The sequence below is a fragment of the Phymastichus coffea genome, unplaced genomic scaffold (assembly GCF_024137745.1).
Source record: "Phymastichus coffea isolate CEN01 unplaced genomic scaffold, Cenicafe_Pcof_1.1 PCOF00066, whole genome shotgun sequence".
Classification (NCBI taxonomy): Eukaryota; Metazoa; Arthropoda; class Insecta; order Hymenoptera; family Eulophidae; genus Phymastichus; species Phymastichus coffea.
The window spans coordinates 452,745-472,972 of record NW_026706877.1 but is presented as its reverse complement, the minus strand read 5'-3'; the positions used below and the strand labels follow the sequence as shown (position 1 = coordinate 472,972).

The window sequence follows — 20,228 nt, the reverse complement described above, 5'->3', positions numbered from 1 at the left end:
TAATCGATAAAATTAATATACAATATATTATAGAGTAAAAGTGTTATACACAGTATGATGCTTAAATCAAAAAGATGCTTCGTAATAGCAGCAGGAATGGCCTCCACTATTTTACAAGTTTTACGTGCCAAAATGTAATATTACCATTCATGTGTGTATGCATTCACATATACACAAGTATATTTAAATGTATACTTATATTTTTTTCCTGATATAATTATGTTATTACTTCGTACACAAATCATATGACCTATATGATTTACCTTATTGTATATTTATATATTTATATAACGAACACCGCCCAACTTTTTCGCTACTAAAATTACAAACAGGAGTTCTGCGTCTGCGCGATTTTTGCAAACCATTACTCTATGCCCTTCAAAAAAAGTGACATCGTCGAATCGCATTAATTGTACGCGCGTTTATCATTCTCAATCACACAATTAACAATTGTTCATTACACATCTTTCACCTCCTACCACTTTCTGAAGTTTTTTTCGGTGTACAATCCATTTAGTTTCTTTTTGGACACAATTATGATGTATTTACTTCTCTTGATTATGGTACACATCTGAAATCAAACAGAAACGTTTCCAATTAATAACAATATTACTAGTTAATTTAGATTAAAAATTTTTATCGAAAAATGAAATATATTAGTTATTTTACGGATTACTATAGTTTTAATAACCAAGACAATTCTAAAAGCTTAAGTTATCTACGTTGATGGTGCTGTTTTGTTACTAACACAATATAAATTAGTTTTTCATTATATGAGTTTGTACTCAAAATCGTCAGTATAGCAAATTAAATGGCAAAATTTTGAATAAGATATCATATCCATTTTTATACTTACCATACTAATACGAAAATATAATTTTAATACCTGTATCCATTGAATCATTATTTATATTAAAATGTAAAAACAATAGCCAGAAAATAGAAAATGCATGGAACGTGTCTTGATAAATAAAAATTTAATTTCATTTTAGCAAGCTACAAATGAATTAAGAATACAAAATCATTGGTACTTTTGCTTTAAATACATTACATCAGGACGGAGGAAAGAAAATAAACAATCAGAAATAATTTTATCCAATAATTAATTGATCAACAACAAATATGCAGATTGTAAGTGTCGTTTACAATAGAAATTGCGTGCACTTTTTACTATACATAAACATCCGCTTATTTGAGAAAGATCCAACTTAATATGCAACATGATCTTGCATGCAGACTCTTACGTTTAAAAATTCCTAGATTCATTGATTTATTCTTTTCACATAAAATCAAATACATTATATAACAATTTATTTCATTCAGAGTGAGCATTATTTTCAAACTTATTCCTCTACCGATTCTACTTCTAATAAAAAAATTATTACAATAGTAATGAAAGTGAAAAAATAGCGAGCAATTTGATAAAAAATCATTGTGATTATTTGTAAAACAGAGGATTTTTCGTTTATGTCAAAAACTATAAATACATTAATAAACGTAATATAATTAACATTTACAATTTCTACTCAGCAATACCAATACGAAATATTGTATTTTTAGAAACTTTGCTGGTTTTCGTTATTTTTATAGATTTATTTGTTTTTTTTGTATATTATTTTATACTAATGAAAAATTCAGATTCTTAAAACAGGATATAAATGCACAGCTTAAGCATTCGAAAAGTGATTTCGTCTACCATTGTCCATTATAAAAATATACGTAAACGGCGTACAAAGAAACACATCACGATATTAATCGCGAACCTCAATCGAGCCATCAAAAACTGACATCAGGCTCATTTTCCAGTGGTCTCTTCGATCAATTCATTTATAGGAGCATAAATTTAACTACTGCAAAAATAGATACCAATTTAGTGTGTGCAACACATACGGATTTGGTTAATCACTTGCAGCAGTTGCTGGAGGCTGGCTTTTGCCCATCCGTTTCGACTAGTCGACGTCCTTGTCCACTTGTACTCGCGTTTCCTGCTTGCTCATTCTTTGGAAGTTTTTTAGCTGTAAAAGAATAGTTGTTAACTTTTATAAAAATTTGCGAGAGTACGTCAATTCCAAAAGAAGTTTTACTGAAATACTCGGTCATAAAAACATTACTACGTTTTCTTGGATAATGCATCATGACTTTTAGTAAGACTATACTAGTAAAATTTGAATTATTTACAGAAAGAATATTTACCAATAGCAAGGAATATATCGTTGACGTTCATCGCTGTCTTAGCCGATGTTTCCATGAATAGGAGGCCATTTTCGTCTGCATAAGCCTGAGCTTCTTCAAATTCAACGACGCGTTTGTTTCCGAGGTCGGCCTTATTTCCTGCCAATGCGATCACTATACTCGGGCTGGCTTGTCTTTGCAACTCTTTCACCCACGTTGTCGCACGCATAAATGTGTCCTGTGTTAATAAAAGAGTATAAGTGCTTAGTTGATAAGAATTGAATTACAAAAACAAATTGATCAGCTGAATATTCACTGATATAAGACTGATATAAGACTGAATAAGACTGATTGTTTTTGTAAAATCGAATTAGTAAGTGCTGAATCCAAATTTTGCATTGAAAACATTTTACAAAATATGCTTAAGATGTAGATTACTTGTTGATATATATATATAAATCTTTTTAATTTCTTTGTGGAAAGAAAATACAGAAATGATTGTTTTTTCAACAAAGCATTGCTTAACTTACCTGATTCGTTATGTCATAAACAACAATGGCTGCCTGTGCTCCACGATAATACATTGGAGCAAGGCTATGGTAACGCTCTTGTCCTGCAGTATCCCAAATCTCAAACTTTACAGTTGTCTCATCCAAACAAACAGTTTGTGTCAAAAATGCAGCTGTAAAAAATTTATTAAATGTAATAAATTTAATATTATTAATATATATATATATAAATTAAATAAAATTAAATAATCAAAATTCTATGTCATCCAGAAATTTAACAATATTTTTCTTACCTCCGATTGTACTTTCTTGATACTCATGAAATTGACCTTTGACAAACCTCAACACAAGGCTTGACTTCCCAACAGCAGATTCACCCAGTAATACTAGCTTGAACTGACATATTTTGCCTTGTGTACCATTTGGTCTTTGGGCTGTACCCCGGTTAGCCATGGTGACCTAAAATATTAAGAATTGTAAGTTAATTATACAGGAACTTCAACATTCATAGCTTTGTCAAATTTTTGTGAGATATCTCACAATGGCATAAAGTAAAATAGAATCAAAATTACTGCCTGCATTGTTTAACGGAGCAGATCTGCCAAAACTTTATGAAATAAGATAACGGTCTATTTATGTTGAAATGTATTCTAGATAAAATGCTTATTTGTAGCAACATAAACAGAGAAATTTCGTAAAAATAACTGAAGGAAAATAAGTTTGCAGTACACAGAAATAGAATGCATAATTAATATAAGGAAATAGAACAGACAAAAAGATTATATATCTATAAAAAGGGATATTATTATTGATAATAAATGGCCTATAAATAACGCAAAAACAAACACAGCACAGCGCTGTTAATCTCCTAATTTTATTAGTGTATTTTTGAGCCTCTCTGCATTTACAAAATATATATCAGTCCTTTGCCGGAATCACGAGCACTATCAATGTGCGGGTCTCTCTCTCTCTCTCTCTCTCTCTCTCTCTCTCTCTCTCTCTCTCTCTCTCTCTCTCTTTCTATACTCATGTCTCATTCTCGAATGCTGTCACTATTACAAATAATAGTAATAATAATACGCGGTAAAAATTTAGCAAAAAGTAATTAAAAAGTTGAACAAACACAAGAAATCCACGAATTTTTGAGATTTATCATAAATAGAAGAGAAAATCAAACAATTGTTATCATACCAGACAATACAGTGAACAGCTCCAAGTCGCTGTGTAATAACTAAAAAATTCATGAGTATTGCGTCGAATAAACAAATTGATCTTCATGTACGGATAGGTAAACGCGTGAATGTAAATGAAACCGCCCCCTTGCAATATTCACGACGTAGAAGATGCGAGCGAAGATTCGACACACAAAGACAGACAGTAGTTGGTGTAGAGGTTAGGAATGTATCCTCCCACTAATAATTAATGGATTTTACTCACTGTTACGTATGCCACACAGAAGAATCAAGTGTATGCGTTAGAGCTTTGTATACATAAGCAACAGCTAGAAAGCTCCGTTCTGTTGCTGAACAGTGATCAACAAGAAAAGCTTAATCGCTGAATGGCAACAACGCGGTGTACAGTTGTTCGGACAAGATACACTGCACGACGTATAGTTTTCCAGTTCATTTATCTAACTGTCTCCATCTCTTTTACTGCACTCGATCATCAAAAGTGCCGTCGTCCGTCATTCGTATAAACTGACTATACACGAACCTATACACTTGGTACCTATACACCTACAACTGACAGGTCGACACTGAACGCGTGCGGTGCGGCCGAATGAGCGAGAGAGAAAGAGGCTCTATGTGTACTTGTCGCCGCCCCCGCCGCGGTAAAATTATACCAGTAGACGTCAAGCACTCGCGTTTTCGCGATAATGCAACTCAACGAAACAGCAATTCGAGCAGCTACATAATAGCTTATGGGTGACGAATCATCATTGAGCTCGTCTGGCTGGCTGCTTCAAATTATTCACCGAAAATTTAACTACGACGCAAGGAAATTCCAGCTGATAACGGAAATACGGCACTCACTCATCGATTTGCCTACTTGATTATTAACGATAATCGGTATCGATTGCAGGATTCTCGCGTGACAGCGACTTCAATGAGCAAACTACGGTGAAGTCTTTTTCGCGAAAGATTCTGTTTATGACACTGAAGAGAGCTTCGGTGCTTTCCGGACGCGGACTGTTTACGGTGTTACCCCTTCCAACGCGGCGCGCTCCCACCTTCCGCCAGTGGCCGCCGCCGTCCTCGTCATCCTGCCATCCCGCTCCATCGCGGAAATTCCATTTTGTCGTCCGTCCTTGTCCACCGCGCGCGCAAACTCGAAAACCATTTTAAAAAACAGCACAAGAAGCGCGTGACAGCAGCAGCTGAATCTCGATTTCGCCATTATTGACACGACCAGCGATTTACAAACTCAATACCAATTTTCGGTATCTACCAAGTTGAATTTTCCGCCCGTGACTCCCCTTATCTCTTTGTGCTCGAGCGCCAAGTCTGCATTTCTTAACGTCTATTTTTATCCTTTTTATCCCTTATCTCTAGCTCTGCCTGCGTCTTTATGAGTACATTTTTATTTTATTGTCTTCTGTCATGCTTTGCTCATCGTCTTGTAACTATAATGACTATCAGTGCACGCTTTCAATGTCGAAGCAGAAAGACATAAGAAAACAACGAGTAAAATATTTTCTTCTTGATCGTTGCTCTTTAATGAGTTTGTTTATGCGGATTAAAGCCACTAAATTACCGGATCACAATGACTGAAACAAGTATCACTTAAAGTGCCACGCATAACTGGTGCCTCACTCTCCCGCTCTATCCGCCGTTCATTCATTCAGTGTTCTACCCGTTATACACACCTATACATACATACGTCTTATCAGTTCTCCAATTATAAAACGCGCTCATATACCTTTAACACATGTCTACAGTAGCAATAAAAACTCCCGATCACTATCCAAGATTCCACGACTATAAATTTATCGAGAGTAATCGTCAAATTCTAAGTATTTCTTTTCGTGTTATTTGCAAGTAATTATTGAATGGACTCGATGATCGGCTGAGAGCTTACGATTAGAGATTACAGTCGCAGATCTTTACCAGTGAGCCATTAGGGACTAACCGAATTTGCATGTTTACTGGATAACCACATCAGGTAATAACGTTATTACTTAATTATATTCGGTATTTGAAAGTACCTCAGAGCCATTCACCTTTTTCATTATTATACTTTAACCTTAGCGTTTTTTTTTCTTAAATAATATCTTTTTACTGCAGTTGATATTGAGATTAAAACTCGTGCTTTTATCTACTTGTAACGTAAATAACGCACACGGACAATTATTCAATCACAAAAAAGAAATACTCGCGAATGATAAAAATTCATTTTCAACATTTCGCAATGCAAATGCGATGAAAAATTATTGTATGACTTTTGTAGTAGCTGTTTGGCACACGACTCACAACACTTCGTAGCGGCGTGAATTCCAGAATATTGCCATCGCCAAAGCGATGTTGATCATGAATATGTTCAGCAGAGTTTTATTCATGCTGCCTTGAATAGAAATCGAAATATAATTCGAGAAATTTGAAAATAAAACCAGATCTCTTATCAACATAAGAATCCTTTCATGTTCGACAATGCGAATAAACTTGGATATGAGTAATATCATTTTCGAGTAGATCAATCGTGTCACGCAGTTATTCGTTGTTTGGAGAGAGCAAAAAACAACAAAACGTTACGCATCTTTCGGTGGAATTTTCGCACTGTTAAGAAAGAGCAAGCAATCTTCAGACAGATTGTATAAAAGCGCGATAAGCTAGGCGATTCGTGCGATCTTACGAATACTACTTGAGGTTTTCCAGCAGCGCCGGCAAGAAAAGCAAAGTGCGCCGTGTCGCATTAATATCTATCTATACCCAGACAGAAACCCATACAGATTGATATTGGTGAGAGAGATTGCCGTGCAGGATGGAAACAGGTGACTTGCGAAAGACTGCGCATGAAAGCAACTTGTACCTATCATGTAGCAACGTATTTGCCCGAACATCTACCTTTATCTTGCTCCTCGTAATCACGTGTACAATTCAAAAGAATTGGCAGAATTTCTGCCTCTAACCTATTCTTCAGCCAGTACTACTTACACGATAACTTTGACACTCGTGCATTCTCGCGCAAGATCATCAACTCATGCACACATACAGACATCACCGCCTCGGTTAGCGCACTATCGACAGAGAGAAGCCAATGCCAATATCTACATATTTCACTCGCAAGTAAGGAGAGGAGTGCGATTATCCCACTTGCGTTAGAATGCTGCCGCACCACTTTCTCATTCCGCCGGATGCCTTTTCCATTTTCTTTTCCAGAAACCAGAAACAACAGTAGCCAGAGAATAAAAAACAGCTGTATCCGCCCCGTAGATGAACAACTCCAAAGAGGAGCTCCATTGTATGGGCGCCACTGTCACGATACGCACGCACATATATACACACACACCTCAGTTATACACACACAGCCTCCACGTACACAAAGCAGCCGCCAAACAGAGAGATGATTCACCGTCACAGGCGTATTGACGGACAAACAAGCACTGCAAGTCTACAAGAGAAATACCTTGCACTTATACAAGTAATGAGTTGAACTAGGTATAGGCAAGTTCAATTATACGGTTGAGGTCCTCAAGATAAGCTGTGTTCGGCCACTGAGAGCTCCAGAATGAACAAGGCGGTGGCGGCCCTTTCAGTGGACAACACAGAAAGCGAGAGAAAAAGAACAAGAGAGAGCGAGAGAGAGAGAGAGAGAGAGAGACGGAACGAAATAGGGAGAAGGAGAGAAAGATGAGACCTGGCTAAACTTGTTAATAATGCTGATACTGGCGAATGCCCGTGATGCTGATAATTTCCTCGACGTTGCGGGTTAACGCGACTCCTTTCTTATCACCCAATCACTCATACACCTGCACGCGCACCACTTGCCAACAACGACGATGTCCTCGACGACGTGTTCCAAGCCAGAGCACATACACACGCGCGCGCGCGTCGCCAGCAGCTCGCACTGTCGTACACTGCCACACTGGTTCGCCCGAGTGCCACGGCTACGTAGATACACGATTCCTCGTTGTCGGATCGTCCGTTCGTTTCGGTCTCGCTCTTTCTCTTTCTCTCTTACTCTATCTCTCTCTGCGCACTCCCCTCAGACGCACAACACCTCCTTCTCTCCTTTTACTCACACACACCTATGCAATGAGACTAGCTCTTACACGACACGTATAGGTACTAAAGGACCTATATATAATATAAGATGATTCGCGACACAGCCAATATCACTGATTTCAATACTTCGTACTTACAGAGCGCCGCTGTAACTGCGACACTGATCAGCAAACCCCAACTAAGTCCAGATGATTCGGATATAGCAAACTTCAGATGTACCGTTGCTCCAGTTTTTATTACTCGTTTCACTTGACACAAACAGCGTTTGTTGCAAATAGTTAGAGTATAGATCAAAATCTTGTCCTTGCAATTCGAAATTACTTTTAGTCTTGAAATGAAAAAGCACTCAACGCTGTATAAAACTCTATGATGCTATATGCGCACGCACACATGCATGCGCTCTGCCTCGTTCTCTCTGTCTGTCTCTCTCTCTCTCTCACTCTCTCTCTTTCTCTCTCTTCTAGTACTAGACTAACAGTACAGTCTGAACAGGCTCGTGGCTCATGTTCTTGCAATAAATGCTTGCTTTACAGTCCAATATTCATATTCCATGTTCATTCCATCATTCATTGTTCCTTCAGTCTTGCCTTTAAAATAGCTATCTTTAATGTGGAACGCTTAGTTTTTTAATTTTATTTCTTTAGTCGTTTTGTTTGCTGATCAAAAAATTTACTAAACAAATAATTTTACAGAAAAATTTGAATAAACAAAAAATATAATTTTTTAGAAGTTAAAATTCAAGTTTACATCCTATATAATGAAAAGTACTTTTACATATGAAACTTATAATTGAAATTTATGTTTATTTCTGTTAATTATGATATTGTTAATGTATAACTTAGAAGTAATATATTTTACTATTAAAAGTGAAAAGATATTTTGTTCAAGAATAAGTATACTATATGTTTAGATCCCGATAAATAAAAAATTGTCAAAATTTGTTGCGCGTAAAAATATGCAAATTTATTTCAAATACATTTCAATGGGTTTCATCTACATTATCATTTTTTCTGACAAAAAAAAATAATTACAACCTGTTGAAATCAAAACTATAATAAATCAGCCGTGTGCGTATCGAGTCCTCTCTGAGTCAGTTGTGTTTTGGCGGTTAAAGCAGCTGGTCGTGTTTGCTCTATAAAAATATTTATATTAATTTTCACTCTCGGGTGAACACTTTTGTTAAATTAATTTAATTTTCTTCAGTCAAGTTTCCTGCCTGTTCAATTTTTATTGAAAAATTGATTATGTAAGTTATATGGAACAATATTGGTGTATTGTGAAGCATTCTTTTAATATTTCATTTGTGATGTTAATAAATTTAATTCATTTGTAAAGCAAATGTAATCAAAATCAAGACTTAACTATACTATACAGTGTAGTTTTTTATTATTGTGGTTAATTGAAAAGGTTACTTTATCACTTGATTCTTGCTGAATCATTTATAAGTAACGTATGTATGTAATCACATTACTGCAATAACAAATGCTTTTTAAAAACAAAACATATTTTCTCTTAGATGTTGACCAGGGTACCAATATTGAAAGCAGTCAAAAAAGTCCAATTTTTAAATAATACTCTTGAAACCATTTGCCAAGTTTCAACTATGTCTAAATTCGATTTACCTCAACGTTTTATAGGAAATGATAAGTCAGTGTGGTAAGTAACTACCAGAATGTAAGAATTGCTTTGTACATTATCTTTATTATTGTATCTATTTTTTATACTACAATTGTAGGACTGAGTACATTGGACTAGCATTGAAATATAATCCTCTGAATCTTGGACAAGGCTTTCCTGATTTTCATGCTCCAGAAAATGTTAGAAAAGCTTTATCCAGTGTACCACTAAGTGAAAATCCATTAATGAATCAGTATACAAGAGGTTTTGTAAGTATTATATACTTTTAATTTTTGTTTCCTGCAATATTCCAACTTAATATTATGAACATTTAGTTTTAATTAATTTTATTATAAGTAGTTTATAACTTGCAAGTATCACCTTACAATTCAAAAGTTTTATATAAAATATGTTTTTCTTGAAATAGTAGCAAGTCATCAAATTGTGGCATATTGTATAAAATTTGTTATCAGGAAAATACTAGAAGTCATAAAGCATTATTATATAATCATAATTCTCTTATCTGGCAGGGACATCCAAGATTGGTAAATGCATTGTCAAAAGTTTATTCTAAAGTCTTAAATCGTAAACTAGATCCAAATAATGAAATAATTGTAACTAGTGGAGCTTATGAAGCTCTTTATGCTGCTTTACAAGGTCATACTTCTCCTGGAGATGAGTGGGTTATCATTGAACCATTTTTTGATTGCTATGAACCAATGATAAGAATGGCTGGAGGAGTTCCAAAATTTATTGCATTAAAACCAGTATTATTTTAAACTTTTTTGAACAATAACAATCAATAAATTTACTAGAAATTAATAAAATTCTATATTTTAGATAAAAACCAGTGGTCAAATTACATCTGGAAATTGGATATTTGATAGACAGGAAATGGCAAGCTTATTCAATAAAAAGACAAAAGGCATCATTGTAAATACTCCACACAATCCAGTTGGCAAGGTTTTTACCCTTGATGAATTACAATTCATTGCTGACCTTGCTAAAAAATGGAATACCCTTGTAGTTTCTGATGAAGTTTATGAGTGGATGGTTTATAAACCATATGAACATATTCGAATGGGTAATTTGAATGCCTTGTCGTATTCTGTTATAAAGTTAATAAAATGTGTAACTTGGTTGCTTCCAGCTACATTGCCTGATATGTATGAAAGAACTATTACTATTGGATCTGCGGGTAAAACATTCAGTGTAACTGGTTGGAAAATTGGATGGGCATATGGACCAACCAATTTATTAAAAAACTTGCAAGTTGTTCATCAAAATACAGTGTATACTTGTCCAACGCCAATTCAAGTGTGTATTATATGTTTATTAATATAATTTGATGAAAAATTTATATCAATTTGCGCTTTAATTTATAGGAAGCTGTTGCTATAGGGTTTGAAGAAGAATTTAAAAGATTTGGACAGCCAGACTGCTATTTTACTAGTTTAGCAGAAGAATTATTGCCAAAAAGAGATTACATGGTAAAATTTTTAACTGAAGTTGGTATGTCTCCCACATTACCAGAAGGAGGATATTTCATGGTAGCTAATTGGACTGCATTAGCAGATAAAGTTAATCTTGATGAAGAAACAGATATTTATAAAGACTATAAATTTACTAAATGGATGACAAAAAATGTTGGAGTTCAAGGCATTCCTCCATCGGCTTTTTACAGCGATGCACATAAACATTTAGGCGAGGATAACGTTCGTTACTGTTTTATCAAGGTAGATTGTGCATATTTCTTGAATTGAATTGCAGTAACACTAATCAATAACAATTTTATCTACTTTTAGAAAGATGAAAATCTTCGAAAGGCCGCTGATATTTTAATGAAATGGAAGACCAAACAATAAAGCTCATTCGGATAAAAGAAAAGTTAAACAACGGAAATAAAAACAGCCTCAGAGATAGACAATATTGTATATTTGTACAGATGTTAAACATTTTTTCCACATTTTATACAATGTAATATATTTTATATACTTATCAAATCAGATTGATTTTTGATTGTTTACGTCACATATATATATATATATATATATATATATATATATATATATATATATATATATATATATATATATAGTGTCATTTCTGAAATTATGATATAAAAAATGACAAATAATATTCGAAACTACTTTGAAATAAGTACAGATTTTTTTGTGATTTTATTACTTTATTTTTATTTGTAACATTTCCTTATAGCTAATGAAAAAAGTTGATCTTGTATGTATTGATTTGCATTTTTTGATAAGTATCCATATGTTTTGCCAATTCTACAGAAAAAAAATTAAATTAAAATAGTACTTTTAGTCTGAAGTTATACAGACAATTTAAAATTGATCAAATAAAATAAAATATCTTACTCGTATTTAATACCCGGAACGTGTCCAGTATAACTAGGCATGAGAGGTGTATCTTTCAAATGAATTTGATAAATCTTCGTGGGGATACTCAATGTTTCTGTTTTTTTACTAGGAATAATAAGAGGAACCCATTCAACTCTTTTTTTATTCAAATAATGAGATGTGAAATCTCGTAATCCATCGGTGCTCATTCTTTTAAAAGGTTTTCCAAAATGTGCAGGACTGTTAGGAACATAACCAGTGTAACCTACAGAAAAAATAAAAAATATTGCTTTTGAAAAAAATTAATTTTAAGACGAACAACGAAATTAACACCTGTACGTAATTTTTTTACATTTATGACTCGCGAACGAAGAATTTTTATATAACTAAGTAATTACCACTTATAAAATATTTTTGAGGATCCGTGTTTCCCATAAAATATGGCGACGCATTGTGATCCTTGGTCTTAATAGACGTTTCATCAATAAAATAATTTTTTTCTATGCCAATACGTTCTGGCCGAAGCTCTGTCAACGGCAATTTGGACTTATTTTGAAGTAGCTAAAAAAAATGAATGGATTCTTTATTAGTTTGATCCATTAATTAATCATTGGAATACCCACCAATTGATCTTCCATATTTTTGAGATGTATACGGCCACTTTGTAATGCCAAAGTTTGTTTTAAGCAATCACGCGATGCTTTTCGCTTTAATTGCTGTCTTTCAAAAGCTGCGATACCTTCTGTGGCGTGTGCTCCAAATGGTTTATCTTTTAAATCATCTAAGTTTGGTATGAATCCTGCAATGAAATAACATCATCGATTAATTATCAAGTTATAGAGATTGGACAATGAAAAATTTGTTTTCGCACCGTCGTAACTTGACAGCATTGGGTGCTTGTAAATAGGCCGTTTTTTATGGAATCTTGAATTTACTGTTTTGATATCGCGCTTTTTTGGTTTGGTCACCTGGCACAAGGATAGCGAGAAACGCTTAAATTACACATATCCTTCAGATATAACGCTCAAATCAGTCCATTTCTACCTCATAATTTTTAGTATTATCGGTTAATACAAGTTTGTCCGCATGATTAACCATTGGATCGAGTAAAAGTTGATGACTTGCATTCGCATAACTATCGCCACAAATAAATCGATTTTGTGGACAATATCCTGTATACCTAGGATATTAGGTAGCAAACATAGCCAAAACGCAATAATTATTGTTTTGTTAAAATGAGAAAAGTGTTAAGTTTGAGAATCTTCTTCATCGTGACAGAATTAACAATAAAATAGACGACTTACCCAGGTAAATAATGTGGCTGATTTTTCTGCAGTATTTCTATACCAACCATCGCTATTGGAACTAATAATTTTGATTTTACGACATTAATATTAAATCACGGAAATTTAGATGAATGGAAAGATTTTAAATATGCCTCATCCATATTGGCAAACGTTCAAAAAACACGTTCAACATATAAATGTTTCGTAGTTATACAGGATATACAAAGGAAAAAAAACAATTGAATGTATTCATTGGTTATCAATTTTATTTATCAATCATAACAACCTCTTTACCTTCTTAAATATACCTCTATACCTGAGTTAAGTTGAACTACTACTCTTTAGATGGAGTCACCGTACTACACAGCTAACGTTACTCCAATATTTATCATTGATTATTTAATATTCTCAGTGAGTAATGCATTTATAATAAACTCGATTATAAATCAGAATACGTAATGCACTTTGTATTAAATTAGTGTATAAGAAAGATGAAGCGGCTTTAAACATATATTTATATTTAAGTATGTATTATAGACAATAGCTCTAATCTTATATTCTTTATTGTTTATCCGTTAAAATGTATGTATGACGTTTTTTCAGTGCTGTTTAAATAATTATTTTTTAATTTTCTGTATTTATTTTATCAGTATGGGATTTTTAAATAAAATAAAATGATATTTTCACCAAATCATTATGATAAAAAATATTTTGACCATATAATTTAAATTACTCATAATACAATCGAAGCACGCATAATATAATCGAAGTACAGATTGCAATTTGCATTTGTAAAACGAAACAAATTTAATTTCGACCGTATTACCATTTGATGTTTGAATAAGAACGAATTTAAATATGCGAAATTCGATGCTCACAAAATTAGAAACTATTATTTAATTATGCTAGCGACATTCTTTAAAGAGATGTTATTGATAATCTATTTTTTTTTAATAAATATATACTTTTCTAACATTCTAAAATATCAAATTTTGAGATGCAGAAATTGGAATATTCATAATTCGATGCTAACTGCTCCAGCATGTTTAACTGTATTATATATTGTATATCATACAGTAAAGATGGATATATTCTACATATATATATATATAGTGAATATAAGATTCTCTATTATGAAGGATGGTGAAATCAAACTTTTTGTTTTGAAATTTTACTTAGTCAAGTGTTAATTCAGAAAATCGATTGCTCATACTTCTCACATTTCCTATAATTTGTTGGTAAAATGACCTTACCGGCTTAAAAACTCCTATTCAGTGGAACATATTTTTTTATCACTTTTTTAACAACAACAACGGGAAAAAAAGTAAAAATTGAAAATTTTGCATTCGTAAACGTACTCGAATTCTTATATGCGTGATTAGATTTATTCTGAGTCCAAATTTTAACTTTAAAAAACTTAATTTATCATTTTTCGTAAGTTTTTAGCAAAAAATTCAAAGATAAACAATTAACATTACGAATCTTTGTGGTAGGGATGAAATGGGGTATTGGGTTATTGATGAAACGCCTAACAACTCGAAATTTCTCTGATAGAATATTTGCATCTTAGGTGGAAAGTTGAAAAATAAGTCTTGGGGACAGGCAAAGTCTCATCATTTCATCATTTAACAAATATTGCAAACATATCCGTTAGTCAATTGACATATCAATTCCAAGTAGATATTTAAGGTGCATTTGATTTACATGCGATTACGATGTGTTAAATTTATTAAGAAAATAAGTCGTATTTACGTAATTATCTTTCAAATAATTAATACGATATGTGATAGTTGAATTCAAAATAATGATTGCATCAAAATCAAAGAAAATTTTTTTTTTTTCATTATAACTTATTTCCGAAAAAATAAATATTAACAATAAGCAGTTTATTGTTTCCTACAAAAACTAACTATCTTAAGAATCATTAGGTAGAAAATTTGATGTATAGCAATAGCAATCGATAATAGTTGTTTTCAATTATTTAAGCCGTGTGTTTTCATCAAATTTTGAAAAGTAGTTATAACGATGAACAAAATAGATCTTAGAACCTTTTATCATTAGATCAAATATTAGACATGATTTGAAAATTTAATTCTATTTACAATTTAAAAGTTTCAAATATAAATCCTTTACACGCGTAATTAGTTTGATAGCATTACACGTATATCGTCCTAACAGAATTCAGAGTATATTAGTCACAAGCAGAAATTGATTTAAATACGTAATCTTATACCGGTATTTGAACGTTCTATAACGGATCTATTGCATTGTAATAAATTGACCTTCGTTGAATGAAAATTAAGTGAAACTCGCGTATTTAAAAATATTCGTCTATTTAAAAAAGAATGAATTTAGAAAAGAGATTTGAATACTATGAGAAATAAGTTGTAGCATATGATAAAATGAGCTAATAAAGATGATCTGTTGTTAGCGCAATCGTGGGAGGAAAACGAAATTTTGAACAAAAGGGATCTGTAGAAAAGTTGTACAAGTCAATGCACAAAGTTATACATGCAGAGGAAGTGAAACAAAAGAAAGCTCTCGCAACGAAAATGGAATACAAATGCTTTTTTCTGGCTTGCAAAATAGCTTGAAGAATGTTTAAGCTCCCATTTTGCTTTCCAAACTAGCAGGAAATGCAATCCTTCGCTATTATTGCGCTCGTTTACTGTAAATTATTCCGACTAGTACCTTAATAATCAGGTAGAGTCGAGCTTTCTTTTCGAACTTGTTCCTCTGAGAATTCTTATGGGAGTTGCAGCATGAAAGTGAACGCGCTGTGTGGGATTTTAATAAAAATAAAGGCAGGCATATCGTAAAAAGGTATAAGAAGTTGGGACGCCCTTGCTAATCGATATTTGCCGTAAATTAAAAGATTCAGCTGTATCGGTTTCGAACAAATACTTTACTTATTAAAGCCGAAAGAGACTCGGAAAGTTTCTTAATAAAAGCTCGAGCAGAAAATATTCCATGTATATGCAATTTATGCTGGAGCTTGGCACGGGATGAATGTAATTTCGATAAAAATTTTAAGCCGCGCAGAAAACAATTCAGCGCATAGTTCAAAGGAATATCCAGGAAACTGTTTGCAAGGAAATTCCAAGTAGCAACATTAAGCCGATAGGTGAGTAATAGTTGGGCCGTGGAGTCGGGCGGAAAGGGGTGCCGCTGAATGAATAAATGCGACGCCTTGTCAGTTTGCGCGCGGCCGTGAGTATAATCTTGTTTGCAGTTCCAGGGAGGATGGAGGACTGGGGAATTAATTAAACGTGCCGAGAAAATAGTTTTGAGGAGTAATGCTGGAGAAACACACAAGACATATCAATTGATTAATCTAATTAGCTGAATGAGGAGACGAGGTGCTCTCGCGCTCCGACTGCCGCTAGCCGGGCGCGTCTTTGGTGCAGAGACGGAACAAGCGGCGGCGCTGCGCGCCGTGGCGCACTCGGCTCGTAGATCGTCGTCGTCGGCGGCGGTGGCGGCGGAACGCGGGCGAAACTTATTCTATCTTCGAAATTAGTTGAGCCGTCCTGGCACGTCTTTGTCGGGCTGTTGGCGATAAAGTTTAGTATGCTAATTCGCAGAACAGCTGCACGGCTATGCAGCTGCAGCTCATAGCCGAGCCCACTTTACCACCTCCTCAGCCCAGTGCTGCTTTGTCGCCGACTGGCGAAACACCAAAATTATTGAATTTAAATTGCTGTAATTATAATGTCTGAGCCTGGCGGCCGGGGCTTGCAGCTGGGCGCGGAAGCACATCACCATCTGCAATTGATCTAGCCCAACTTGCCAAGCCTCGTTTGCATGGAATTAAGCGGGCTTTAGTTTTAAAATCAATTTGACGGGCGCGCTCGCGACTCGCCGCAAATCTCAGCGCAACAAGTTAAGTGGATTTCCTCGGCCCCCTCCGCTTCGCTCATCCGAATATCCGAACTTGCCGCGCTATTCGCTATGTTCGCTTCCCTTTTCCCCGAGTCGATCGCCGTCTCCTAAGGCTGCTGAACCAACCGGACAATCAGCAGAGCGCGCGTACGTGGCGTGTCGTCGGGCTTAATGGCTTCCTATGCACTCGCCCGTGCCCGTGTCGGCCTCCATAATAATTTAATGCCAGATATAATAAGTTACTTGCTGTCTGGCATCCAGCCAGTGTCGGTCTATTCATCCCGCCGCCTTTCTCTCCGAGCCCCGCTCTGGCGCTCTGCGCCTGAAAGTCCGAGAGCGCTGATGGAACGAGGACCCACAGTGCACCCGCTAGACACCCATGCAGATAAGCTTATTTATGCCCGCAGTCGAGCGTTTACTCGGCCTTCCAGCCCCCCCCCCCCCCTGTCGATACGCGTATTGCTGCTGGGAAATTATTTTCCAACTTTTGCCGCGTCCATGCGAGCCCGGTCAAGCTGCATTCGAGCACGACGACGACGACAACAACAACAACAACCAAACTTCCCGGATCGTTTCGATCGCCCAGATTTCTCATCAAATTAAATGCTAACAAGTTTGAAGGGAGCCCAGGCAAAACTAATAAGCCGGAGACGCGAGAGAGAGAGAGGGAGAGAGAGATGGAAGAAAAGGAATGATAATCGCATCAAACAAATGCTTGAGAAGCGAAAAACAAAAGAGGCTATGGGTCCAATTTACGAGATTTACGAGATTGCTGCAAGTATATAACGCGGCTGCGACAAAGACGTCGGCCGAGAGGAGGCGGCTCCCGGGTGAATTTCAACGCGACTAATTGGTCAGTCTTAATTGAAAATGCCATTTGGCCCATTACGTCCATTATTCGAACTTGGTTTCGCTCTCACACTCGCTTTCCTTGGCCTGCAGCCTCTCTCGGCCGAGGCGCCCGCGCCGCCGTCGTTGCGCCCGGAGTGATTTGAACGCCCGCGAAAATCCTCGCCAGATAATGCACTCGATCATTCTTTTTTCTCTCGGGCTTCTTGCCTACTTTTCTTTCGCTTTGATCGCCCCCGTTGCCGCTCTATTTTTCTTGTCGGTTTTTTCCATTATTTTCGTCCTCCACCTCGGTTACGGCCAACGATCCCAGCCACTTCAGATCGGACCATCAAGCAAATGGAAATTGCCCAATATCCCCATTACAAACTTTTGATCAAGGTACATTGCAGAGAATTTCAGTCAGAGCATCTAGTCTACCTCGATTAACTTGAAAATATCAAAGTCGGAATTGACAACACAGGAACGTAAGGATAGCCGAGTCGTTCTAGCATCAACGTTTCTGCTCCAATAATTCCTCAATGTTTATTATTTATTTATGCCATAGTGCTCGAGTGCTCGCGTCAATAGTTTCACTCATTTTACTATATGATTTTATCGTTTTTCAAAAGAATTATTCAGTATCGTCGAACAAGTATGAAAATATAAAGGCTAATTAGACTTAAAAGCAGTAAATACAAAATTACACGTATCCTGAACTCATTACGTAGGAATGTATGATGCGGACGAACGATTTATTAGAGCGCTGTTGAATGTTTTGCACAGAGATTTAAGAATTTACGGTAAGAACTGCACTAATGCTTGGCAACGCAAAAAGTGTGATTAAGTCCATACCTGTGGCATCAACTGCTATCAAAATTATAAAAGAAGACGTTTACAGTTTAAATAATGATCTATTCTAATGACTACTCTGTAGTTTGGATATCAAGCGATAAGCCGTAAATGCTATTCAAATCTAATATCACACGTACAAGTATAACCTTGCCGAAAAGTTCGGGATAAGATACGTCTTCATTTTAAATTAGACTTTAAATCGTCCTATGAGCTTTATTCGTAATAGCATTCAAGAATAGCTCTTCTTTAAGTAGGCTAATTAACGTCCTAACTATTATTAAAAAAAAGTTGTGAAACGTTTGTTCTTTCTCTCAAATATTGCAGATAATTTGTTGAGTAAATAGCGCGGTGAATAGTCATTGAAGGTATAATCGCATATTTAAACTTTCTTACAACACATCATATTTATTTTATCCAAAAGTTGTTATCCAAAACTGCTATAATATAAAAATAAGTAATAGATTTTTGAGAACAGTTTTTAGGAGCATTTCGAAGGAAAGGTCTTCCGAAGCATATACTTCTCGAGCGTGGAAAAAATAATGGGAACCACAATGCGAACCACAATGGGAACAATGAGAATAGCAATGTGAAATCTATCGGACCGTGAGATGAAAAGAGCGCAGGGCTATAATATTTAAACGCGCGTGTCGTGTTCATCGAAGAAAGAGTAAAAGAGGGAAAGGGAGAAAGGGAGGAGGCGTCGGTGGGCTGACGAGCCGGAAGACGTGGAGGAGATATAGTGTAGCTGCGGGCAAGGGTGAGGGAGACGGGGCGGTTGGATTCGGGAAAAGCGGCAGCGAGAAACTCCTGTCCGCAACACGTCTCTGCTCTCAAGCAGCAGCCTCGAGACCGCCCAAGGCACCCGAGTTTACTTACAACTTCACTGCCAACTTCTCAATATTCATCCCAATTATATGCCAGGCTTTCGCGGCTCCCTTCGCGAAGGCTCTCTCGCTCTCGGCCGCGACATCCGTATGTTTGATAATACACACAACTTGCTTTTCTCAATGGCGCACGCCAACGAATTTTCATCTCGCGTTGCCTGCTATTATTCGCGCTGCTGCCGTCCTATACATCGTTCGACGCTGCTTGTCCGGCTTGGAATACGTAATTGCAGTCGTCCTAGTTGGTCAGCGGCAAAGGGAATGGTGTTTAGATGTGTATTTACAAGCCTTAAGCGCTCTTGTTAAGCTTCAACCGTAAAGCCCTAATGCGAGATCTGGCTGTTGTTCCTTTGCCAGGCGAGTGAGCGTCGCCGTGGAATTTGGACCTAAGCGATTGTCATGGGCGACATTCGAGACGCCAATGACCGGCAGTGGGCTGTTTTTTCTATTTTTCCGACCGACAGCTGGTACAATCGATGATCGGAGTGGGCAAGGCGCCCGCGCCAAGAGAAGTTGCAGCTATCGGGTGTTTATCAAAGTGGCGCCGAACGTAATCCGGCGAGCGGCCCGTCCTGCGCCAGTCCGCGGCCGCAGCCTTTTCGTCAAAGTGAGC

At 36.0% G+C, this 20,228-nt stretch overlaps 3 protein-coding genes across 14 annotated transcripts; 1 reads left to right on the top strand and 2 right to left on the bottom strand.

Moving 5' to 3' along the window:
- Positions 1–48: 48 nt before the first annotated feature.
- LOC131667518 (ras-related protein Rab-5A) lies at positions 49–8,320 on the bottom strand. Of its 11 annotated transcripts, none has more exons than XM_058940975.1 (6): positions 6,992–7,163; positions 2,975–3,140; positions 2,703–2,854; positions 2,194–2,410; positions 1,867–2,015; positions 49–571 (listed from the first exon to the last, which is right to left on the bottom strand). In XM_058940975.1, exons 1-5 carry the CDS (start codon positions 7,136–7,138, stop codon positions 1,903–1,905), a joined length of 795 nt encoding a protein of 264 aa, XP_058796958.1. In that variant the 5' UTR covers positions 7,139–7,163; the 3' UTR covers positions 49–571; positions 1,867–1,902. The 11 variants fall into 11 exon arrangements, with proteins under 11 accessions (XP_058796958.1, XP_058796957.1, XP_058796963.1 ...); XM_058940974.1 differs by having other exon boundaries at positions 51–571; positions 1,891–2,015; positions 6,992–7,161; XM_058940980.1 differs by lacking the exons at positions 49–571; positions 6,992–7,163 and adding an exon at positions 7,546–7,898 and having other exon boundaries at positions 620–2,015.
- Positions 8,321–8,909: 589 nt separating this feature from the next.
- Positions 8,910–11,539, top strand: LOC131667463 (kynurenine aminotransferase). Of its 2 annotated transcripts, XM_058940891.1 has the most exons (9): positions 8,910–9,149; positions 9,239–9,353; positions 9,420–9,559; positions 9,639–9,789; positions 10,051–10,287; positions 10,361–10,604; positions 10,671–10,837; positions 10,906–11,256; positions 11,326–11,539. In XM_058940891.1, exons 3-9 carry the CDS (start codon positions 9,420–9,422, stop codon positions 11,383–11,385), a joined length of 1,350 nt encoding a protein of 449 aa, XP_058796874.1. In that variant the 5' UTR covers positions 8,910–9,149; positions 9,239–9,353; the 3' UTR covers positions 11,386–11,539. The 2 variants fall into 2 exon arrangements, with proteins under 2 accessions (XP_058796874.1, XP_058796873.1); XM_058940890.1 differs by lacking the exon at positions 9,239–9,353 and having other exon boundaries at positions 8,912–9,149.
- Positions 11,540–11,647: 108 nt separating this feature from the next.
- Positions 11,648–13,661, bottom strand: LOC131667443 (UPF0605 protein CG18335-like). Its single transcript, XM_058940857.1, has 7 exons — positions 13,185–13,661; positions 12,925–13,060; positions 12,752–12,848; positions 12,504–12,679; positions 12,279–12,441; positions 11,899–12,145; positions 11,648–11,808 (listed from the first exon to the last, which is right to left on the bottom strand). Exons 1-7 carry the CDS (start codon positions 13,232–13,234, stop codon positions 11,715–11,717), a joined length of 963 nt encoding a protein of 320 aa, XP_058796840.1. The 5' UTR covers positions 13,235–13,661; the 3' UTR covers positions 11,648–11,714.
- Between the last annotated feature and the right edge of the window lie 6,567 nt (positions 13,662–20,228).

Coding starts and splice junctions, on each gene's coding strand:
- LOC131667518 (XM_058940975.1), bottom strand. CDS start 7,138: ATGGAGCTCCTCTTTGGAGTTGTTCATCTACGGGGCGGATACAGCTGT. Junction 2,855..2,974: donor TCAAGAAAGTACAATCGGAG/GTAAGAAAAATA, acceptor AATTTTTTACAG/CTGCATTTTTGACACAAACT. Junction 2,016..2,193: donor CGATATATTCCTTGCTATTG/GTAAATATTCTT, acceptor ATTCTTTTACAG/CTAAAAAACTTCCAAAGAAT.
- LOC131667463 (XM_058940891.1), top strand. CDS start 9,420: ATGTTGACCAGGGTACCAATATTGAAAGCAGTCAAAAAAGTCCAATTT. Junction 9,790..10,050: donor ATCAGTATACAAGAGGTTTT/GTAAGTATTATA, acceptor CTTATCTGGCAG/GGACATCCAAGATTGGTAAA. Junction 10,605..10,670: donor ATATGAACATATTCGAATGG/GTAATTTGAATG, acceptor GGTTGCTTCCAG/CTACATTGCCTGATATGTAT.
- LOC131667443 (XM_058940857.1), bottom strand. CDS start 13,234: ATGGTTGGTATAGAAATACTGCAGAAAAATCAGCCACATTATTTACCT. Junction 12,146..12,278: donor TCAAAAATATTTTATAAGTG/GTAATTACTTAG, acceptor TTTTTTCTGTAG/GTTACACTGGTTATGTTCCT. Junction 11,809..11,898: donor GTTCCGGGTATTAAATACGA/GTAAGATATTTT, acceptor TTTTTTCTGTAG/AATTGGCAAAACATATGGAT.